The sequence below is a fragment of the Pristiophorus japonicus genome, unplaced genomic scaffold, assembly GCF_044704955.1.
Source record: "Pristiophorus japonicus isolate sPriJap1 unplaced genomic scaffold, sPriJap1.hap1 HAP1_SCAFFOLD_1015, whole genome shotgun sequence".
Taxonomy (NCBI): domain Eukaryota; kingdom Metazoa; phylum Chordata; class Chondrichthyes; family Pristiophoridae; genus Pristiophorus; species Pristiophorus japonicus.
This window is the reverse complement of record NW_027250666.1, coordinates 53,137-70,506: the sequence shown is the minus strand read 5'-3', so window position 1 is coordinate 70,506 and position 17,370 is coordinate 53,137. Positions and strand designations below refer to the sequence as shown.

Below are 17,370 nucleotides of genomic sequence, written 5' to 3'. Positions count from 1 at the left end.
ACCGCCCCTCCGACAGTGCGGCGCTCCCTCAGTACCGCCCCTCCAACAGTGCGGCGCTCCCTCAGTACTGCCCCTCCGACAGCGCAGTATGGCGCTCCCTCAGTATTGCCCCTCCGACAGCGCAGTACGGCGCTCCCTCAGTATTGCCCCTCCGACAGCGCAGTACGGCGCTCCCTCAGTATTGCCCCTCCGACAGCGCAGTACGGCGCTCCCTCAGTACTGCCCCTCCGACAGTGCGGCACTCCCTCAGTATTGCCCCTCCGACAGCGCAGTACGGCGCTCCCTCAGTACTGCCCCTCCGACAGTGCAGCGCTCCCTCAGTACTGCCCCTCCGACAGTGCAGCGCTCCCTCAGTACTGCCCCTCCGACAGTGCGGCGCTCCCTCAGTACGGAGCTCCCTCAGTACTGCCCCTCCGACAGTGCGGCGCTCCCTCAGTACTGCCCCTCCGACAGTGCAGCACTCCCTCAGTACTGCCCCTCCGGCAGTGCAGCGCTCCCTCAGTACTGCCCCTCCGACAGCGCAGTACGGCACTCCCTCAGTATTGCCCCTCAGACAGTGCAGCGCTCCCTCAGTATTGCCCCTGCGACAGTGCAGCACTCCCTCAGTACTGCCCCTCCGACAGTGCAGCGCTCCCTCAGTACTGCCCCTCCGACAGCGCAGTACGGCACTCCCTCAGTACTGCCCCTCCGACAGCGCAGTACGGCACTCCCTCAGTACCGCCCCTCCGACAGTGCGGCACTCCCTCAGTACTGCCCCTCCGACAGTGCGGCGCTCCCTCAGTACTGCCCCTCCGACAGCGCAGTACAGCACTCCCTCAGTATTGCCCCTCCGACAGTGCGGCACTCCCTCAGTATTGCCCCTCCGACAGTGCGGCGCTCCCTCAGTACTGCACCTCCGACAGCGCAGTACGGCACTCCCTCAGTATTGCCCCTCCGACAGTGCGGCACTCCCTCAGTATTGCCCCTCCGACAGTGCGGCACTCCCTCAGTATTGCCCCTCCGACAGTGCGGCACTCCCTCAGTACTGCCCCTCCGACAGTACGGCGCTCCCTCAGTACTGCCCCTCCGACAGTGCGGCGCTCCCTCAGTACTGCCCCTCCGACAGTGCGACACTCCCTCAGTACTGCCCCTCCGACAGTACGGCGCTCCCTCAGTACTGCCCCTCCGACAGTGCGGCGCTCCCTCAGTACTGCCCCTCCGACAGCGCAGTACGGCACTCCCTCAGTATTGCCCCTCCGACAGTGCGGCACTCCCTCAGTATTGCCCCTCCGACAGTGCGGCGCTCCCTCAGTACTGCACCTCCGACAGCGCAGTACGGCACTCCCTCAGTATTGCCCCTCCGACAGTGCGGCACTCCCTCAGTATTGCCCCTCCGACAGTGCGGCACTCCCTCAGTATTGCCCCTCCGACAGTGCGGCACTCCCTCAGTACTGCCCCTCCGACAGTACGGCGCTCCCTCAGTACTGCCCCTCCGACAGTGCGGCGCTCCCTCAGTACTGCCCCTCCGACAGTGCGACACTCCCTCAGTACTGCCCCTCCGACAGTACGGCGCTCCCTCAGTACTGCCCCTCCGACAGTGCGGCGCTCCCTCAGTACCGCCCCTCCGACAGTGCGGCGCTCCCTCAGTACCGCCCCTCCGACAGTGCGGCGCTCCCTCAGTACCGCCCCTCCGACAGTGCGACACTCCCTCAGTACCGCCCCTCCGACAGTGCGACACTCCCTCAGTACCGCCCCTCCGACAGTGCGACACTCCCTCAGTACCGCCCCTCCGACAGTGCGGCACTCCCTCAGTACCGCCCCTCCGACAGTGCGACACTCCCTCAGTACTGCCCCTCCGACAGCGCAGTGCGACACTCCCTCAGTACCGCCCCTCCGACAGTGCGACACTCCCTCAGTACTGCCCCTCCGACAGCGCAGTGCGACACTCCCTCAGTACTGCCCCTCCGACAGTGCGGCGCTCCCTCAGTACTGCCCCTCCGACAGTGCGGGGCTCCCTCAGTACTGACCCTCCAACAGTGCAGGGCTCCCTCAGTACTGACCCTCGAACAGTGCGGCGCTCCCTCAGTACTGCCCCTCCGACAGTGCATTGGCCTGGGTTCTAAGCTGAAGTCAGTGGTGTGGGGACTCGGGGCTAATGACCGTCTGTCTGAGATGAGATGCGACCCACTGAGCCACAGTTTAGGGGGTTATGCTGGTGGGCGCAGGGCCCTGCAAAGGAATTGAATGCAGTTGAGACACTGAAGTGGGGATTCTGGTTGTGACACGTTGTGTGTAACTGGCTCCTTCCGTCCTGTACAGGCGATGGAACAACGAAGCGGCTTCCTGTCGTGTCTGACCCTCGCTGCACCACCCGTGCACTGCCGTTCATCGCCCGTCCCGAGCGGGACATCCTCGACCAGTGGCGTCTGCACAGGAAGATGGAGACAGCGCGAGACAGCCCTTGGCCCTTCATCCCACACAGGACATCCCAGTCCCCCCCGGTCCGACTGCCCCGGCAGGTATCCCGAGTCTGCCTCAGCTCATCCGCTGCCGAAACCCTCATCCCTGCTTTTGTTACCTCCAGACTTGACCATTCCAACACACTCCTGGCCGGCCTCCCACATTCTACCCGACGTAAACTACAGGTGATCCAAAACTCGGCTGTCCCCATGTCCGAACTCACACCCAGTCCCACTCACCCATCACCCCCTGTGCTCACTGACCCGTGTCCTAACTCACACCCAGTCCCACTCACCCATCACCCCCTGTGCTCACTGACCCCGTGTCCTAACTCACACCCAGTCCCACTCACCCATCACCCCCTGTGCTCACTGACCCGTGTCCTAACTCACACCCAGTCCCACTCACCCATCACCCCCTGTGCATACTGCCCCCGTGTCCTAACTCACACCCAGTCCCACTCACCCATCACCCCCTGTGCTCACTGACCCCGTGTCCTAACTCACACCCAGTCCCACTCACCCATCACCCCCTTTGCTCGCTGCCCCCGTGTCCTAACTCACACCAAGTCCCACTCACCCATCACCCCCTGTGCTCACTGACCCCGTGTCCTAACTCACACCCAGTCCCACTCACCCATCACCCCCTGTGCTCACTGACCCCGTGTCCTAACTCACACCCAGTCCAACTCACCCATCACCCCCTGTGCTCACTGCCCCGTGTCCTAACTCACACCCAGTCCCACTCACCCATCACCCCCTGTGCTCACTGACCCCATGTCCGAACTCGCACCGAGTCCCACTCACCCATCACCCCCTGTGCTCACTGACCCCGTGTCCTAACTCACACCCAGTCCCACTCACCCATCACCCCCTGTGCTCACTGACCCCGTGTCCTAACTCACACCCAGTCCCACTCACCCATCACCCTCTGTGCTCACTGACCCCGTGTCCTAACTCACACACAGTCCCACTCACCCATCACCCCCTGTGCTCACTGACCCCGTGTCCTAACTCGCACCCAGTCCCACTCACCCATCACCCCCTCTGCTCACTGACCCCGTGTCCTAACTCGCACCCTGTCCCACTCACCCATCACCCCCTGTGCTCACTGCCCCGTGTCCTAACTCACACCCAGTCCCACTCACCCATCACCCCGTGTGCTCACTGTCCCCGTGTCCTAACTCGCACCCAGTCCCACTCACCCATCACCCCCTGTGCTCACTGACCCGTGTCCTAACTCGCACCGAGTCCCACTCACCCATCACCCCCTGTGCTCACTGACCCGTGTCCTAACTCACACCCAGTCCCACTCACCCATCACCCCCTGTGCTCACTGACCTGTGTCCTAACTCACACCCAGTCCCACTCACCCATCACCCCCTGTGCTCACTGCCCCCGTGTCCTAACTCACACCCAGTCCCACTCACCCATCACCCCCTGTGCTCACTGCCCCCGTGTCCTAACTCACACCCAGTCCCACTCACCCATCACCCCCTGTGCTCACTGACCCGTGTCCTAACTCACACCCAGTCCCACTCACCCATCACCCCCTGTGCTCACTGCCCCGTGTCCTAACTCACACCCAGTCCCACTCACCCATCACCCCCTGTGCTCACTGCCCCGTGTCCTAACTCACACCCAGTCCCACTCACCCATCACCCCCTGTGCTCACTGCCTCTGTGTCCTAACTCGCACCCAGTCCCACTCACCCATCACCCCCTGTGCTCACTGCCCTGTGTCCTAACTCGCACCCAGTCCCGCTCACCCATCACCCCCTGTGCTCACTGCCCCGTGTCCTAACTCGCACCGAGTCCCGCTCACCCATCACCCCCTGTGCTCACTGCCCCCGTGTCCTAACTCACACCCAGTCCCACTCACCCATCACCCCCTGTGCTCACTGACCCATGTCCTAACTCACACCCAGTTCCCACTCGCCCATCACCCCCTGTGCTCACTGCCCCGTGTCCTAACTCACACCCAGTCCCACTCACCCATCACCCCCTGTGCTCACTGCCCCGTGTCCTAACTCACACCCAGTCCCACTCACCCATCACCCCCTGTGCTCACTGTCCCCGTGTCCTAACTCGCACCCAGTCCCACTCACCCATCACCCCCTGTGCTCACTGCCCCATGTCCTAACTCACACCCAGTCCCACTCACCCATCACCCCCTGTGCTCACTGCCCCGTGTCCTAACTCACACCCAGTCCCACTCACCCATCACCCCCTGTGCTCACTGACCCCGTGTCCTAACTCACACCCAGTCCCACTCACCCATCACCCCCTGTGCTCACTGCCCCGTGTCCTAACTCACACCCAGTCCCACTCACCCATCACACCCTGTGCTCACTGACCCCGTGTCCTAACTCACACCCAGTCCCACTCACCCATCACCCCCTGTGCTCACTGACCTGTGTCCTAACTCACACCCAGTCCCACTCACCCATCACCCCCTGTGCTCGCTGCCCCCGTGTCCTAACTCACACCCAGTCCCACTCACCCATCACCCCCTGTGCTCACTGACCCCGTGTCCTAACTCACACCCAGTCCCACTCACCCATCACCCCCTGTGCCCCGTGTCCTAACTCACACCCAGTCCCACTCACCCATCACCCCCTGTGCTCACTGACTCCGTGTCCTAACACACACCCAGTCCCACTCACCCATCACCCCCTGTGCTCACTGCCCCCGTGTCCTAACTCGCACCCAGTCCCATTCACCCATCACCCCCTGTGCTCACTGACCCCGTGTCCTAACTCACACCCAGTCCCACTCACCCATCACCCCCTGTGCTCGCTGACCCCGTGTCCTAACTCACACCCAGTCCCACTCACCCATCACCCCCTGTGCTCACTGTCCCGTGTCCTAACTCACACCGAGTCCCATTCACCCATCACCCCCTGTGCTCGCTGCCCCGTGGACCTACATTGGCTCCCGGTTAAAGCAAAGCTTCGATTGTAAAATTCTTATCCTTGTTTTCTAATCCCTCCATGGCCCTCGTCCCTCCATATATCTATAACCCCCTCCAGCCCCTACACCTCTCCCTATCTCTGTAACCTCCTCCAGTCCCTACACCCCTCCCTATCTCTGTAACCCACTCCAGCCCCTACACCCCTCCCTATCTCTGTAACCTCCTCCAGCCCCTACACCCCTCCCTATCTCTGTAACCCCCTCCAGCCCCTACACCCCTCCCTATCTCTGTAACCTCCTCCAGTCCCTACACCCCTCTCTATCTCTGTAACCCCCTCCAGCCCCTACACCCCTCCCTATCTCTGTAACCTCCTCCAGTCCCTACACCCCTCTCTATCTCTGTAACCCCCTCCAGCCCCTACACCCCTCCCTATCTCTGTAACCTCCTCCAGCCCCTACACCCCTCCCTATCTCTGTAACCCACTCCAGCCCCTACACCCCTCCCTATCTCTGTAACCCCCTCCAGCCCCTACACCCCTCCCTATCTCTGTAACCCCCTCCAGCCCCTACACCCCTCCCTATCTCTGTAACCCCCTCCAGCCCCGACACCCCTCCCTATCTCTGTAACCCCCTCCAGCCCCTACACCCCTCCCTATCTCTGTAACCCCCTCCAGCCCCTACACCCCTCCCTATCTCTGTAACCCCCTCCAGCCCCTACACCCCTCCCTATCTCTGTAACCCCCTCCAGCCCTACCTACCCCCCCCCCCCTCCCCTTCCCTGAGATTGCCGCGCTCCTCCAATTCTGTTCTCTTGAGCATCCCCCCGATTACTATCACTCCACCATTGGTGGCCATGCTTTCAGCTGCCTGGGCTCCAAGCTCTGGAACTACCTCCCTAAACCTCTCTGCCTCTCGCTCTTCTCCTATAAGACGCTCCTTAAAACCCACCTTTTTCCAGCGCTAATTTCTACTTCTGCAGCACGGTGTCAAATTTCTATCTCACAACGGTCCTGTGAAGCGCCTTGGGACGTTGCAGTATGTTAAAGGTGCTATATAAATGCATGGTGTTGTTGTCAGCCTCTCCTCCCAGCACCTGTGTCGGGACCGGCACTCCCTCAGTAACGCCCCTCCGACAGTGCGGCCCTCCGACAGTGCGGCACTCCCTCAGTACTGCCCCTCTGACAGTGCAGCACTCCCTCAGTACTGCCCCTCCGACAGTGCGGCGCTCCCTCAGTACTGCCCCTCCGACAGTGTTGCACTCCCTCAGTACTGCCCCTCCGACAGTGCGGCGCTCCCTCAGTACTGCCCCTCCGACAGTGCTGCACTCCCTCAGTACTGCCCCTCCGACAGTGCGGCGCTCCCTCAGTACTGCCCCTCCGACAGTGCGGGGCTCCCTCAGTACTGCCCCTCCGACAGTGCGGCACTCCCTCAGTACTGCCCCTCCGACAGTGCGGCGCTCCCTCAGTACTGCCCCTCCGACAGTGCTGCACTCCCTCAGTACTGCCCCTCCGACAGTGCGGCGCTCCCTCAGTACTGCCCCTCCGACAGTGCGGCGCTCCCTCAGTACTGCCCCTCCGACAGTGCGGCGCTCCCTCAGTACTGCCCCTCCGACAGTGCGGCGCTCCCTCATTACTGCCCCTCCGACAGTGCGGCGCTCCCTCAGTACTGCCCCTCCGACAGTGCAGTGCTCCCTCAGTACCGCCCCTCCGACAGTGCTGCGCTCCCTCAGTACCGCCCCTCCGACAGTGCGGCACTCCCTCAGTACTGCCCCTCCGACAGTGCGGCACTCCCTCAGTACTGCCCCTCCGACAGTGCGGCGCTCCCTCAGTACTGCCCCTCCGACAGTGCGGCGCTCCCTCAGTACTGCCCCTCCGACAGTGCGGCGCTCCCTCAGTACTGCCCCTCCGACAGTGCGGCGCTCCCTCAGTACTGCCCCTCCGACAGTGCGGCACTCCCTCAGTACAGAATTGGGAGTGTCAGCCTAGATTTATTTTGTGCTCCTGTCCCTGGAGTGGTCACAGATCAGCCCTGGTCTCATTCAACAGCGGCACAGGCAGTACTGCGTGTAATTCTAGTCCCCTTCCACCAGCTCAGCCGAGATCGATAACTTAGCACAGACTGCTGACTCTGTATAGCGGTGACTGCTTCTGTGACGCAAGTAAAGATTTTCACACCGCACAGGATCCCATTGGGCCCCCCCCCCGCTCTTTCCCCGCAGCCCCGGCACATTTCCCTTTCCAGTATTTACCCAATTCCCGGTTTGAAAGTCACTATTGAACCTGCTCCGACCGAGCTTTCAGGCAGCGCGTTCCCGATCACAACAACTCGCTGCGTAAAAACATTCTCCCCATCTCCCCCTCTGGTTCCATCGCCGATTATCGTCAATCTGTGTCCCTCTGGTTACCCGCCCTCCTGCTCCCGGGAACAGCTTCTCCTGATTTACTCCGTCACAACCCCCCGTGATTTTGAACCCCTCGATCAAATCTCCCCCTCAACCCTCTCTGCTCGAAGGAGAACAACCCCGGCTTCTCCAGTCTCTCCCCATCACTGATGTCCCTCATCCCCGGGACCGTTCTGGTCAATCTCCTCCGCACCCTATCCAGGGCCTTCACATCCTCCCTAAAGTGTGTCGCCCAGAATTGGACACAGTCCTCCAGCTGGGGCACAAGCAGTGACTGCTGACGTGTTTATTCTGTCCACAGATGAAAGAGGCTGACCATGACGCTCCGGAGGAGAGGCCACAGGAAGCAGAACCCTGCCACGAGAGCTGTCGGGACCGGGGGAGAGGGGGGATGATGCCAGTCATGACCCCCGCATACTGTGCGGGCACCAATCCCGGCCTGCCCCAACTTCACCCCGCCTGGCCCCAGTGGCAGCCGCCCGCAATAGCCTGTCGCCCCGACCGGCAGGACGAGAGAGGGGAGGGTCGATCCCTGGGGTCAGGGGGCGAGAGAGGGCAGGGACGATCCCTGGGGTCAGGGGGCGAGAGAGGGCAGGGACGATCCCTGGGGTCAGGGGGCGAGAGATGGGGGGGTCGATCCCTGGGGTCAGGGGGCGAGAGAGGGCAGGGACGATCCCTGGGGTCAGGGGGCGAGAGATGGGGGGGTCGATCCCTGGGGTCAGGGGGCGAGAGAGGGCAGGGACGATCCCTGGGGTCAGGGGGCGAGAGAGGGGGGGGTCGATCCCTGGGGTCAGGCGGCGAGAGAGGGGAGGGTCGGCGCTTGGGGTCAGAGGGCGAGAGAGCGGAGGGTCGATACCTGGGGCCAGAGGGCGAGAGAGCGGAGGGTCGATACCTGGGGTCAGAGGGCGAGAGAGGGGAGGGTCGCCCCCTGGGGTCAGAGGGCGAGAGAGGGGAGGGTCGCCCCCTGGGGTCAGAGGGCGAGAGAGGGGAGGGTCGCCCCCTGGGGTCAGAGGGTGAGAGAGGGGAGGGTCGCCCCCTGGGGTCAGAGGGCGAGAGAGGGAAGGGTCGCTCCCTGGGGTCAGAGGGCGAGAGAGGGGAGGCTCCATCCCTGGGGTCAGAGGGCGAGAGAGGGCAGGGTCGATCTCTGGGGTCAGAGGGCGAACGATGCTGCACCAGGACGTCGGTGCTCCCGCTGCCCGCCAGGATCCCGCGACACCCCGTCACCTGTGGGAACGAACCGTCGCCCCCGGATCCGAGGGGCTGCACCGACCCCCCAAGCTGCCGGCCAGACCCAGACCAGGAATCATCCAGCGACGAATTCTGGAGCCCCCCCGCCGACAATCTGCGGCCGAGGAAACGGAGCGGAGTGAGAGCAGGACCGGCGCGCAGACTCGCGCAATCGGACGTGCGCCACGTGTTGGGACAGGTGATCTTTGCCTTGACAATGGGCCCTGGGAATGTCGGCGCTCCCTCATTACCGTCCCTCCGACAGTGCGGTGCTCCCTCAGTACTGCCCCTCCGACAGCGCGGCACTCCCTCAGTACTGCCCCTCCGACAGTGCGGCGCTCCCTCAGTACCGCCCCTCCGACAGTGCGGCACTCCCTCAGTACTGCCCCTCCGACAGTGCGGCACTCCCTCAGTACTGCCCCTCCGACAGTGCGGCACTCCCTCATTACCGTCCCTCCGACAGTGCAGTGCTCCCTCAGTACTGCCCCTCCGACAGTGCGGCGCTCCCTCAGTACCGCCCCTCCGACAGTGCGGCACTCCCTCAGTACTGCCCCTCCGACAGTGCGGCGCTCCCTCAGTACCGCCCCTCCGACAGTGCGGCACTCCCTCAGTACTGCCCCTCCGACAGTGCGGGGCTCACTCAGTACCGCCCCTCTGACAGTGCGGGGCTCCCTCAGTACTGCCCCTCTGACAGTGCGGGGCTCCCTCAGTACTGCCCCTCCGACAGCGCGGCACTCCCTCAGTACTGCCCCTCCGACAGTGCGGCACTCCCTCAGTACTGCCCCTCCGACAGCTCGGGGCTCCCTCAGTACTGCCCCTCCGACAGCGCGGCACTCCCTCAGTACTGCCCCTCCGACAGTGCAGCACTCCCTCAGTACTGCCCCTCTGACACCGCGGGGCTCCCTCAGTCCCGCCCCTCCTACTGCTGCCTGCTGGCTTCAGCGGTTTAATGTCTCATCTGAAAGACAGCATCTCTGACAGTGTTTTCCTTTTATCTATTCCTGGGATGTGACTGTCGCTGGCAAGGCCGGCATTTATTGCCCATCCCTAACTGCCCCTGGAGAAGGAGGTGGTGAGCCACCTTCCTGAACCACTGCAGTCCGTGTGGTGAAGTTGCTTCCACAGCGCTGACATTGTCGCTATTTTGGTCCTGAGTGTCTCGCTGGGCTCTTTCACAGGGCAGTTCAAGGTCAGCCACATTGCTGTGGGTCTGGAGTCACATCGTGGCCAGACCGGGGTAAGGGAGGCAGATTTCCTTCCCTGAAGGACATCGGTGAACCCGATGGGTGTATCCGGCAATCCGGTAGTTTCATGGTCACCATCACCAATGCTGGCTTTTTAATTCCAGAGTTATTTAATGAACTGAATTTAAATTTTCCAGCTGTCGTGGGATTTGAACCCAAGCCTCTGGATCATTAGTCCAGTAACATAACCCATCGTCGTCATCATCTTCGGCGCTCCCTCGAAGCGAGGATGACTTGCTTCCACGCCGAAAAGGGATGAGTTCACAAGTGTGACAATGAAGGACCTGATATTCCGGATCCCGAACTACATCCTGAAGGGTGGAAGATGCCTGTGGGTGGATTGTTTTAACGTGGGGTGACCGTTGCACACCAGCCACCACACGGGGCTTGACAGAGCGAGGTCTTGGTCCAGTGGCAAGGGTTAACCAGGATGACTGGAGACCAGTTCTGCTGCACTGACCCAGTGAGCACAACATATCGCAGTGTGGGCTGGGCCTGTGCAACCCCTGGGCCCCGATCACATCCCTCCACAGTCTCTCACCACTCCTTCGCCCCAACCTCACCGCTCCTGCTGTACCTGCCCAATCTCCAATCACCGACCTGCACCTTGGTGCAGCAGGTTATCAGGAAGGCGAATGGAATGTTGGCCTTCATTGCGAGAGGGATGGAGTACAAAAGCAGGGAGGTCCTGCTGCAACTGTACAGGGTATTGGTGAGGCTGCACCTGGAGCACTGCGTGCAGTTTTGGTCACCTTACTTAAGGAAGGATATACTAGCTTTGGAGCGGGTACAGAGACGATTCACTAGGCTGATTCCGGAGATGAGGGGGTTACCTTATGATGATAGATTGAGTAGACTGGGTCTTTACTCGTTGGAGTTCAGAAGGATGAGGGGTGATCTGATAGAAACATTTAAAATAATGAAAGGGATAGACAAGATAGAGGCAGAGAGGTTGTTTCCACTGGTCGGGGAGACTAGAACTAGGGGGCACAGCCTCAAAATACGGGGGAGCCAATTTAAAACCGAGTTGAGAAGGAATTTCTTCTCCCAGAGGGTTGTGAATCTGTGGAATTCTCTGCCCAAGGAAGCAGTTGAGGCTAGCTCATTGAATGTATTCAAGTCACAGATAGATAGATTTTTAACCAATAAGGGAATTAAGGGTTACGGGGAGCGGGCGGGTAAGTGGAGCTGAGTCCACGGCCAGATCAGCCATGATCTTGTTGAATGGCGGAGCAGGCTCGAGGGGCTAGATGCTCTACTCCTGTTCATAATTCTTATGTTATAATGGTGACGTCCCTCCTCACTGCCCTTGCCCTGCTGCACCAGCTCGCACTGCTCCCTGGAGTGGTACACCGCCACGCTGCTCCCCGTTTGCCGCTGGTGTTCTCATGCAGGTCAGGGCCTCCACACAGATGCTACCGTCTCTTTAACTTCCTTCTCCCCTCTCTCCCATTCTATCTCAGGTTGTCTCCGAGAGGATTTTCTCTCCTCCCGCGTTACCTCGACGTGCCGGCAATAAGCCGGAGAAAGGCTCGGAACATCGTCAATCACACTCACTCATTCCTGACTCTCATCCGTCCCCCTCGCCCATTCCTGGGGCCCGCCGGACACCAGCCGCTGTCACACAACTGCTGCAAGAAGCTGAAGGTATCGAGACTGGTCAGTTATACTCCCTCGACACTGTCCCATCAAACACTCCCAGGGCAGGTACAGGGGGTTAGATACAGAGTAAAGCTCCCTCTACACTGTCCCATCAAACACTCCCAGGGCAGGTACAGGGGGTTAGATACAGAGTAAAGCTCCCTCTACACTGTCCCATCAAACACTCCCAGGGCAGGTACAGGGGGATAGGTACAGAGTAAAGCTCCCTCTACACTGTCCCATCAAACACTCCCAGGGCAGGTACAGGGGGTTAGATACAGAGTAAAGCTCCCTCTACACTGTCCCATCAAACACTCCCAGGGCAGGTACAGGGGGTTAGATACAGAGTAAAGCTCCCTCTACACTGTCCCATCAAACACTCCCAGGGCAGGTACAGGGGGTTAGATACAGAGTAAAGCTCCCTCTACACTGTCCCATCAAACACTCCCAGGGCAGGTACAGGGGGTTAGATACAGAGTAAAGCTCCCTCTACACTGTCCCATCAAACACTCCCAGGACAGGTACAGGGGGTTAGATATAGAGTAAAGCTCCCTCTACACTGTCCCATCAAACACTCCCAGGGCAGGTACAGCACGGGTCACAGGGGCTGAGGTACGAAGCTGATTCTCATCCTCCTCCAGGGTCTCGATGTTCATGTCAATCTCTGTTTTCCCTCCGCAGAATCGGACGGTGTGGAGTTTGAAGAGGACTCGCTGCTTCAGGTGCTGAGGCAGCAGAGGGACTGGGTCCGGCAGCAGCTCAGGTAACTGCTTAAACAATAGGAGAATATGGTGCAGGAGTCGGCCCTTCGGCCCCTCGAGCCTGCTCTGCCAATCAATCAGATCACGGCTGATCAACGACCTCAACTCCACTTTCCCCGCCCCATCCCCATATCCCTCGATTTCCTTAGTGCTCAAATATTTGTCAATTTGGATATGTTGAGCCACTGAGCCTACACAGCCCTCTGGGGCAGAGAATTTCACAGATTCACCCCCCTCTGAGTGAAGAAATTCCTCCTCATCTCAGTCCTAAACGGCCGACGCCTTATCCTGAGACTGTGTGAGCCCTGGTTCTAGACTCCCCAGCCCGGGGGGGAAACACCCTCCCTGCATCTACCCTGTCAAGCCCTGTCAGAATTGTATGTTTCAATGAGATCCTCTCCTTCTAAACTTTGGAGAATATTGGACCAGTCTGCTCAATCTCTCCTCAGAGGACAATCCCCCCCAATTCCCAGGAATCAGTCTGTTGAACCTTCGCTGCACTCCCTCTATGGCAAGTGGACCAGAACTGTGCACAATACTCCAGGTGTGGTCTCACCAGGGCCCGATATAATTGCAGTGAGACATCTTTACTCTTATACTCAAATCCTCTTGTAATAAAGGCCAACATACCATTTGCTTTCTTAATTGCTTGCTGTACCTGCCTGTTAACGTTCAGTGATTGGTGTACAGGGACACCCAGGTCCCTCTGAACACTGACAGTTCCCAATCTCTCTCCGTTTAAAAATACTCTGCTGGTCTGTTTTTCCCAAGATCCTCTCGTCTGTTCTCCCCACACCCCGAGATCAGAGGGGCAGTACTGAGGGAGTGCTGCACTGTCGGAGGGGCAGTACTGAGGGAGCGCCGCACTGTTGGAGGGGCAGTACCGAGGGAGCGCTGCACTCTCGGAGGGGCAGTACTGAGGGAGCGCCGTATTGTCGGAGGGGCGATACTGAGGGAGCGCCGCACTGTCGGAGGGGCTGTACTGAGGGAGCGCCGCACTGTCGGAGGGGCAGTACTGAGGGAGCACCATACTGCGCTGTCGGAGGGGCAGTACTGAGGGAGCGCCGTATTGTCGGAGGGGCAGTACTGAGGAAGCGTCGCACTGTCGGAGGGGCGGTACTGAGGGAGTGACACACTGTCGGAGGGGCAGTACTGAAGGAGTGCTGCACTGTCGGAGGGGCAGTACTGAAGGAGTGCTGCACTGTCGGAGGGGTAGTACTGAGGGAGTGCCGCACTGTCGGAGGGGCAGTACTGAGGGAGCGTCGCACTGTTGGAGGGGCAGTACTGAGGGAGTGCTGCACTGTCGGAGGGGCAGTACTGAAGGAGCGCCGCACTGTCGGAGGGGCAGTACTGAGGGAGCGCCGCACTGTCGGAGGGGCAGTACTGAGGGAGTGCCGCACTGTCGGAGGGGCAGTACTGAGGGAGCGCCGCACTGTCGGAGGGGCAGTACTGAGGGAGTGCCGCACTGTCGGAGGGGCAGTACTGAGGGAGTGCCGCACTGTCGGAGGGGCAGTACTGAGGGAGCGCCGCACTGTCGGAGGGGCTGTACTGAGGGAGCGCCGCACTGTCGGAGGGGCAGTACTGAGGGAGCACCATACTGCGCTGTCGGAGGGGCAGTACTGAGGGAGCGCCGTATTGTCGGAGGGGCAGTACTGAGGAAGCGTCGCACTGTTGGAGGGGCGGTACTGAGGGAGTGACACACTGTCGGAGGGGCAGTACTGAACGAGTGCTGCACTGTCGGAGGGGCAGTACTGAAGGAGTGCTGCACTGTCGGAGGGGTAGTACTGAGGGAGTGCCGCACTGTCGGAGGGGCAGTACTGAGGGAGCGTCGCACTGTTGGAGGGGCAGTACTGAGGGAGTGCTGCACTGTCGGAGGGGCAGTACTGAAGGAGCGCCGCACTGTCGGAGGGGCAGTACTGAGGGAGCGCCGCACTGTCGGAGGGGCAGTACTGAGGGAGTGCCGCACTGTCGGAGGGGCAGTACTGAGGGAGTGCCGCACTGTCGGAGGGGCAGTACTGAGGGAGTGCCGCACTGTCGGAGGGGCAGTACTGAGGGAGTGCCGCACTGTCGGAGGGGCAGTACTGAGGGAGTGCCGCACTGTTAGAGAGATGTCGTCTTTCGGCTGAATCGTTAAACCGAGGCTCCATCTGCCCGCTCAGGTGGATGTAAAAGATCCTACGGCTGTATTTGGAAGAAGAGCAGGGGGAGTTCTCTCTGGTGTCCTAGGGCCAATATTTATCCCTAAAACAGACGATCTGGGTCATTATCACATTGCTGTGTGTGGGAGCTTGCTGTGCGCAAATTGGCGGCCGCATTTCCCACATTACAACAGCGACCACACTTAAAACAAAGTGCTTCGAAGGCTGTGAGGCATCCCGGCATGTCCCGAGGGGATGAATGGTGCTGTACAGGCGGCAGTCTTTAATGTAGTTTTTTAATTTAGGGAAGCTGACATGAGACTGCGAGCCCTGGATTGCCACGAGCGGTGAAGATTGAAGCCCCAGCAGAACGTTGCCACCCTCCCTTGTGCCCAACCTGTGCGGGGACACACCGCGGGCAGCTGCTGAACTCTGCCTGTGGGGTGACCGAGGTGGGTCGTTGGTCTGCCAGGCCGTTCCTCGGCACTTTGAGGTCTTGGTGAACTCGTGTGACTGGTGAAACCCAGCCGGATTTATCTGGTGTGCATGTGTGTCTATACGCGGCGGTGACGGGACACGGGTCTGTGTCTGTGATTCCCCCGCACGGTGACGGGACACGGGTCTGTGTCTGATTCCCCCGCACAGTGATGGGACGTGGGTCTGTGTCTGTGTGATTCCCCCCGCACGGTGACGGGACACGGGTCTGTGTCTGTGTGATTCCCCCGCACGGTGACGGGACGCGGGTCTGTGTCTGTGATTCCCCCCGCACAGTGATGGGACGTGGGTCTGTGTCTGTGATTCCCCCCGCACGGTGAGGGGACGCGGGTCTGTGTCTGTGTGATTCCCCCGCACGGTGACGGGACGTGGGTCTGTGTCTGTGATTCCCCCGCACGGTGACGGGACACGGGTCTGTGTCTGTGTGATTCCCCCGCACGGTGACGGGACACGGGTCTGTGTCTGTGATTCCCCCGCACGGTGACGGGACGTGGGTCTGTGTCTGTGTGATTCCCCCGCACGGTGACGGGAAGTGGGTCTGTGTCTGTGTGAATCCCCCGCACGGTGAGGGGACATGGGTCTGTGTCTGTGATTCCTCGCACGGTGACGGGACACGGGTCTGTGTCCACACGTGTAACAGGTTCGAGCTCCTGGTCCCGTCAGAGGGACAGATTTGCGATGGGAGTTTGGTCTGTGACCTGGAATCTCTTCCGGCCCCCCTGGAAGTAATTCCCCATCTATCCCTTACAACCGATTGTCTCTATTTGGCCCCACGCTATTGCGTGCAGTTTTATACTGAGAATTTTTATTGATTATTAATCACCACTTTGAACTGAGAGCAATTAACGTGTTTTTGGTGCAATAAATTTTGTATAAATATGGCTAACAGTGTAATTCTTTTACCAATCTGTACCTGAACCCCCCCCCCTTAAAACTGAGCATAATAAGGCAAGTACAGCACTGGGTTAGATACAGATTAAAGCTCCCTTAACACTGTCCTGTCAAACACTCCCAGGGCAGGTACAGGGAGTTAGATACAGAGTAAAGCTCCCTCTACACTGTCCCATCAAACATTCCCAGGGCAGGTACAGGGGGTTAGATACAGAGTAAAGCTCCCTCTACACTGTCCCATCAAACACTCCCAGGGCAGGTACAGGGGGTTAGATACAGAGTAAAGCTCCCTCTGCACTGTCCCATCAAACATTCCCAGGGCAGGTACAGGGGGTTAGATACAGAGTAAAGCTCCCTCTACACTGTCCCATCAAACACTCCCAGGGCAGGTACAGCACGGGGTTAGATACGGTGCCAACCTGGGGAAGCTGCAACACAGGACTACATGCATGGTATAGACAGAGCTAAGCGATCCCTCAACCAATGGATCAGATCAAAGCTCTGCAGTCCTGCCACATCCAGTGGTGAATGGTGGTGGACCATTAAACAACTAATGGGAGGAGGAGGCACCATGAATATCTCCATCCTCCATGATGGCGGCGCCCAGCACATGAGTGCAAAAGACAAGGCTGAACTGTTTACAACCATCTTCAGCCAGAAGTGCCTAGTGGATGGTCCATATCGGCCCCCTCCTGAGGTCCCCTCCATCACAGAATCCAGTCTTCAGGCAATTCGATTCACTCCACGTGATATCAGGAAACGGCTGAGCGACTGGATACAGCAACGGCTATGGACCCTGACAACATCCCGGCTGTTGTGCTCCAGAACTAGCCGCGCCTCTAGCCAAGCTGTTCCAGTACAGCTACAACACTGGCATCTACCCGACAATGTGGAAAACTGCCCAGGTATGTCCTGTCCACAAAAAGCAGGACAAATCCAATCCGGCCGATTACCGCCCCATCAGTCTACTCTCAATCATCAGCAAAGTGATGGAAGGTGTCGTTGACAGGGCTATCAAGCAGCACTTACTCACCAATAACCTGCTCACCGATGCTCAGTTTGCGTACCGCCAGGACCACTCGGCCCCAGACCTCATTACAGCCTTGGTCCAAACCTGGACAAAAGAGCTGAATTCCAGAGGTGAGCTGAGAGTGACTGCCCTCGACATCAAGGCAGCATTTGACCGAGTATGGCATCAAGGAGTCCCAGTAAAACTGAGTCA

The 17,370-nt window shown here is 59.8% G+C and overlaps 1 protein-coding gene across 1 annotated transcript in view; it reads left to right on the top strand.

The window, feature by feature from the left end:
• Positions 1 to 16,138, top strand: part of proser3 (proline and serine rich 3) — a 29,606-nt gene extending 13,468 nt beyond the window's left edge. Inside the window, exons 7-12 of the mRNA XM_070869917.1 lie at positions 2,299 to 2,498; positions 8,053 to 8,332; positions 8,762 to 9,177; positions 11,686 to 11,869; positions 12,545 to 12,626; positions 15,068 to 16,138. Coding sequence (XP_070726018.1) covers positions 2,299 to 2,498; positions 8,053 to 8,332; positions 8,762 to 9,177; positions 11,686 to 11,869; positions 12,545 to 12,626; positions 15,068 to 15,113 — 1,208 coding nt within the window. The 3' untranslated portion in view covers positions 15,114 to 16,138. The remainder of the gene's footprint in view (positions 1 to 2,298; positions 2,499 to 8,052; positions 8,333 to 8,761; positions 9,178 to 11,685; positions 11,870 to 12,544; positions 12,627 to 15,067) is intronic.
• Positions 16,139 to 17,370: the final 1,232 nt, after the last annotated feature.